At 27.2% G+C, this 6,904-nt stretch overlaps 1 protein-coding gene across 1 annotated transcript in view; it reads left to right on the top strand.

Annotated features, from left to right (window-relative positions):
• Positions 1-4,660: 4,660 nt before the first annotated feature.
• The window catches only part of LOC107452582 (aspartate dehydrogenase domain-containing protein-like), a 54,970-nt gene continuing 52,726 nt past the window's right edge, over positions 4,661-6,904 (top strand). The window contains exon 1 of the mRNA XM_071186017.1: positions 4,661-4,798. Coding sequence (XP_071042118.1) covers positions 4,759-4,798 — 40 coding nt within the window. The 5' untranslated portion in view covers positions 4,661-4,758. The remainder of the gene's footprint in view (positions 4,799-6,904) is intronic.

The raw sequence follows: 6,904 nt of genomic DNA, 5'->3' as shown, positions 1-6,904 counted from the left end.
TAATGGATAAAAAAGTACTATTTGGTACTTGTACCCATTTACCCATCTGGTATTGCTGTTTAAACAAGTAAGACATTGTTTCTATGCATTCTTGTATAGAGAGAATCGTTTCTATGCATTGCAAGATTGTTTCTATGTATTGCAAGAGTTCTTATGTATTGATCAGTGCTTCTTTTGAAACATACTTATGTATACAATTATACTTATACATACTTATGTATACAATTAATAGATATCCATGAACTATCTGAAGACGTTATGTAAATTTTCCGATGCAATTTCAGCGTTAAATTTTATGAGACCAATCCCAAGGCAATCGGACTAGTCGATTAGAAGTTATAAGCATTTTATGTACGAAGAGTATAATCTTGTACGGCAACTAATTAACATGTCTTACATTGCACTACAGACAAGTGAAGTATTATGCATTTTTCTCGTTTAATTGAATGGGGCCAAAAACGAATAAAAAACACGCTAATATTGATTTTTTTTTAATTTCCATAAAACGTACTATTTTTGAATTACACCTATTATAAAGGAAGCCTTGTAACTTCAAATATAGTTATTCCATATACTCGAATTTTATCTCATCCAATTATGCAAAAAAAAAAATTTCATCGGAAAATGTATCTTATATGTTCAGATAGTCCATATATAGAAAAATAAAAAGTGTACAACACAATGACAAAAATGGCGCTTTTTATGCATAAAACCGCTTTTAAACCATTTGCTTTACTGACGCGTGTATAGATGAATTCGATTCAGCGTAAAATAATACATAGGAAACAATGTCCCACTTACTTAGGTTACACTCTCAGATGTATTATTGGTACAAGTACAAATTTGTACTTTTTGTACATAAAGCCCTAATAATTTTTGAGCTAGTTCCATCGTCTCAGCATTGTTACCATGCAAGTCAACGTGAAAAAATACATAAGAAAAAAATGCCTCACTTGCCTGTTTGAAACGCGTAAATGAAAATTGGGGCAAAGGAAAATTAAACTTCTGATTTTTGGAAATTAAAAAGTCATCGACAAATGTCCCATTCAACTCAGGACAGAGAAAATTAATTATAAACCTAGAAGATAAATGGTATAAACGCTGAAGCCAATCAATAACGAAAAACCCGCATTTAAAAGTAACTTGAGTATAAAATTTGAGGTTTAATAACGTAAAGAGACTTTTATTAAATTTCTATAATTAAATTGAACTGAAAATGGAAGCAATTATATATTTTAATTATTCTTCGGATGTCTGCAGGAAAAATTTCACTTTTATAAACTCCTGAATCAAGTCTTGGTGGGAAATTTGTCTTCGTGGGGAATTTTGATGGAACTAACCCACATTTACTTTACATGAAGAGGAAAACCTCCCATGGTTAGCCTGACAGCAAGGGGACAGATACATGATTCGTCTACCATTGAGGATATTGAACGTCAGAACTGCGGTCGGTGAGAGCCAAAATGCGGAATACGCATCGACAAGCCATCGCTGGGATTCGAACTCTGGTGGCCTTATTGGGAGGCAAGTGCTCCACCCCCTGAGCCACTGGCTCTTGTAAAGCTTTTGGCACGAAATCAACGTAAGCTTTATTTTTTGCGTTTTTGTCCCCTCCTCTCCGAAAAAAATTTCGAATTTATGCTTAGTTTGTGTCAATTCATTAGCATTTTTTTTTTTTTTTTTTTNTTATTTTTTTTTTTTTTTTTTTTTGCAATAATCCTATCCGCGGACATACTGATGAACATTTTTTTTTTTGAAATATTGGATTTTTCAAAAAAGATAAATAAATAAATAAAAAAAAATTAAATAAATAAAAATAAGTAAATAGTAAATAAATAACTTTTGCCTCAATTACAAATTAACAATCCCAAAATAGATGTTTTATAAAAATAAAAAAAAGAGTTTATTTTCAAACACTGTTTTTCAAGGACTATAATATTTGTTTTTTCCCTTTCCGTTTATTTCTCTTAGAATGATTACTTTATCAGAAACAAAAAAATAATGAATTGTGCCAAACTTATTTTTTTCTTTCAATTATTATTTATGTTTCTTCAAATCAAAGCTTTTAAGCAATTTAAGATGTTACCGTTCAAATTTAAAAGCTTAAAATTCATGGCAGAGACAAAACACTTCACTTCTAAAATTTATCTAAATGTAAAATTTCTTTGCAACCAAATTTCAATGAAAATGACATTGAATTTAAAATAATTTGTTTCATTTGAATTACTTACTTGTTTCATTTTTACTTTTTTAAGTAATTCAAATGTTTTAATTTTATATACATTAAGTAAAAGTATTTAAAACAGAGCATATTTTCCGGTGTCAACCTGCTGATTTGTTTAATTATTGTATATTTATTACTTTTCAGATTGAAAACAAATTTGTTTCATTTTCTTAATCATATGTTTAGAGTTACTGCTTGTCTAAAATTTAGTATCTTTTCATTTTTAATAACAGTTACTTTGTAACAAACATAACAATGTAACGGTTATAAAAATTTAAAGGAAAACTAATTTATGAAATAAATTGGCACTTGAAATTTAATCTAGTTTCAAACTTCACACACATTGAATAAAATCTGAACATACTTCCAAGTCTTTTAAAGTAAATAAATAAATCATTTTTAGAATAAAACGTGTGGACTCAAATGTAGAATGGAAATTATTCATAAAAATTGAATAAAATATTAATTAATATTAATATTAATTAATGTATGAAAAAATATTTCATTAACATGTTGAATGCCACGCTCATTTTACGTGACTTGCCCGTCTGGCCAAAATGATTTTCTCAGTATGTATTGCATTAATTTCTTTGAACCATTTTAGTACCGATAATAATGGAAAAAAAATTTAAAGCATTCAAAATTTACTCGAATTATGTGCTTCTAGTAATCTTGGCTCCGCCGGTCAGCGGTGACACGCGAAGTGCTACGAACAAACTCAGTGCCGGTGATCCACAAGGCATTCAACGCGTTAAATTAAAATTAAAATATATTTAAATATTATACTAACTGTTCTGAAAGCTAGAAATATTGAACGAAATTTGAGAGCATATTAAGAAAAGTTTCGTACGGAAATGTCAGGAAAGAATGTGATTTGAGAGTTCCCCTCAAAATTCTGAGAAATTTTTCCACTGAAGCATTTATTACCAAATTCGCAAACAAGTTTTTTTCTCTTCCAAAGTCTTTCAATAATGAACGGAAATATGTGTCCTAATTTTACATTAATGTTTTTAATTACTTACCAGAAAATTTTCAAAATTGCGTCGAATGTCATAACTTAAAATCACCAAGAACGTTAAAAAATATTTAAAATTTTTTGAACGCGATTTCTAAATAAACCGATGTTCAAAACATATTTTAAAATCAAAATGTCAAAAGAGACTTACGACTCAGCTTTTCAATAATGAACGGAAATATGTGTCCTAATTTTACATGAATTTTTTTTTAATTACTTACCAGAAAATTTTCAAAATAGTGTCGAATGTCATAATAGAAAATCACCAGCAACGTTAAAAAAATATTTAAAATTTTTTGAACGCGATTTCTAAATAAACCGATGTTCAAAACATATTTTAAAATCAAAATGTCAAACGAAACTTTCTTCGACTCAGCTTTTCAATAATGAACGAAAATATGTGCCCTAAATATACACTTAAATAATAATTATTTTAATTACTTACCAGAAAAATTTTCAAAATTGTGTGGAATGTCATAAAATAAAATTACCAAGAACGTTAAAAAGTATTTTAAGTTTTTAGAACGTTACAAATTTGATTAGAAGTATAAAAAATATGAATTTTTACATTTTCAGTTCAAATAACTTATTGAAAAATTTTTTTTTTTATTTTGGCAACAAAAAAGGCTTATAATATAACCTTGATTAAAATTATTTTCTATTTTATTTTGTTTATTGATTTACGAGCTTTAATGTGGGTAGAGCATTTGAAACAGTGAGTTCAATATTTTCCGTGACTATGATGACCTTTTGTATTTTACAAAGTCATCGTTAAAAAATTTCAAGTGTTTATTTAATTGGTTTACTTTATTCTTTTTAAGATGTCTTACTTTTAATTTTAAAACATACTATTTTATCTGTGTCACTATGGCAATCCCACTATGGCACGCATCATATAGGAATTGAAAAGAACGACAGAAGAACGATAGCAAACAATAAATCAGCAAATCATAATTTGTATGGGTGAAATAGTAATACTCCAAATGAACAAATCAGCTTATAAAAAATTTAAAAAAAAGTTTGTTATTCCCTAATCAACAATAAAAGATATACAATTTTTTAAATAATTATTATTTTATTTATTTTAATCATTTACTTTATTTCATTCATTTACTTACCTTATTTATTAAATTTACTTTACTTTATAATTTCGAAGATTCAAAAAAAATTGCAACTTACCCGAACATAAAATGTTAATTAAACACAATAGATGGCAGCACCAAACATTTTAGAGAAAGTATATCTGTAGAATGAATTAAATCTGTTTTTTATCAGTATTCGTTTGGCAGGGAGAGTAATATTTTAGTAAAAAGAAGAAAAAAAACCTACCTAATATTATTTTAAACAAAAACATCGATAAACAGTCAAATAAAATAGTTTAGCAACCATTGAAATATCGTTCGCAACTCGGTTATCTAATTTTTGATGAATTAAATGATGATGGAGCTATCAAAATGAGTTTTCTCTGACCTATATCGTGATCTTTCTACGTTGAGTGGAATTTTAATAATTCAATAATATGGTGATAAAAGTGGGACTCATTGGGTACGGACATTTGGGTAAGATATTTTATCGAATTAAAGATAACGAATCTTTCCTATTTTAAAAAGTAATGCGCATTTGATTGTTATGACAAATCAATTATATGATCAATTATCATGTATATATTAGCGAGGAAAAAACGTACTTTCTTATAACAACTTACAAACAAACAAAAGAAAGAAACTAAAAACACAGCGTTAGTTATTTTTCTTATGAAATAAAAGGTATTATACAAAGGGCAAAATCAATGGTCGCGACTGATGGCAGGGCGACCAAACATAACAAGTTGCGATTAAAAAATTGTCTGCCAGTCACCTCTCGATCACTACTTTTTGAGGCCGAAATAATAATAATGAATTTTATATGAATATTAATAGTATGCAGAAACTTACTTAATTTAACGCTCGTTTGTAACAATTGTTTTCAAATTAGAAATGAACTTTGAAAAGTTTGTCTTTCGTAAGAACTCCCCCCGCCACAAGGGCCGTCTGAGGCCGTCTGCTGCTATGGAAACGAAAATAACGCATTTCAGGGAGGGTAGCTTCCTTTCACTCTAGAAACAAGTGATTTAAGTTTGAGACTTTAGTTGGAAAGTACTATTATCTCACATGTCAGTTAGGATAATTATCTCAATAATTACGAAATATCAAAATGAAACTTTTCTTAATTTTTAAAAGAAAAGAGAGATTAACGATAAAAACTTAGATCAATAAAACTTCAAAAAATATCAATTATTCTAAATTACTGTTGGCTTGGAGGATTATGTCTTTCTTCATTATTCATTATTTATAAGCACAAACTACATGTTTAATAAGTTTTGAATGCATTTGTGATTAAAAAAACATTTTTCCGTTAATCTTTCTTCCCCTGAGATTCGAAAAATGTTAGAAAATGTTGAATGAGAAATACAAACAGAAGAGAAGTATCACAGTTTATCCTTTATGTGACATAGTGCTTAAAGTGAATTTATAAGCAACTAAATATGCATAGTGTTTTTAAGAAATGCACATGATACGTGATGCAAAAAAAGTCGTAATTAATATGAAATATTTATATTTCAGAATGTAAATTCCTTAAAAATAATATATCATAAAAAGTATTTTACTAGACATAGTTTGCTCTTTTATTGAGTTACAGTTGGTTTCGTGATTTATTGTTTCTATGAATATTTTTGACAGATAATTTTCCAAAACATTTAATTTGAGAGGAAAAGTAACTTTATTAGGAAAACATTTTGAGAGGAAAAGAAATTTTAACTAGGAGAGCGAAATTCTAATAAAATTACCTTAGAAATATAGTAATGATATTTCTACTGAACAAATTATAATTTCAGTTAATAAAACCAAAATAGGCATCAGTATGCAGTAGGCAAAAGCAAGCGAAATAGGTGGTTTAGTAATTTTTCCGTTCATACAATTCTGGTTTTCAAAAGTATAGCCCTTACTACCTCACATTTAGTAAAAAATACAAAACCGTAAAGATAATTTAACTGAAAATTTAGTTTAACGGAATAAATTCTTTTTGTGCCATTCTCTAAGGTACCACGAAAAAATTTGAAATTTTAACACTTTAACTAATTGTTATCACATATTTTAAAACCATATTTTATTATTAATTTCACCAAAATAATTATCGAAGCGCTTCGATGAAAATTCCCTGATTTTCTCATAGAGCTAGAAACACTGTAAATTGCACCATATTTCGATAGTTTGGATCATATTTTTTTGCAATTGTATTTTGAAATAAATTGTAGAAAATATATTTTTTGGTATTATCAATTGATTAAATGCTAGATAAAGATTTATTTATTTACCTGTTGTCTTTTTCAGACTATTTTAGGGTAAAAATAATTTTAAATGTTTTATAGAATAATAAGATCAAAAATTTGTAAGTGCATATACTTTACAATTAATTCAATTTTATATATTTTTAAATTTTATTCAATTACTTTTTACAATTATTCAATTTTCTATAATATATTTTTACATATTATTACACATTCAATTACATATTTACTAACAAACAATTACAGTTTTCTTTCTAAATAATTTCTAGTAATTATCAATAATGCATAGTATAGAAATTTAACCAATTTTACTATTAATTTACTATATATATATATA

Source organism: Parasteatoda tepidariorum, chromosome 9, assembly GCF_043381705.1.
Source record: "Parasteatoda tepidariorum isolate YZ-2023 chromosome 9, CAS_Ptep_4.0, whole genome shotgun sequence".
NCBI classification, from domain to species: Eukaryota; Metazoa; Arthropoda; class Arachnida; order Araneae; family Theridiidae; genus Parasteatoda; species Parasteatoda tepidariorum.
This window is presented reverse-complemented; position numbering and strand designations above follow the sequence as displayed.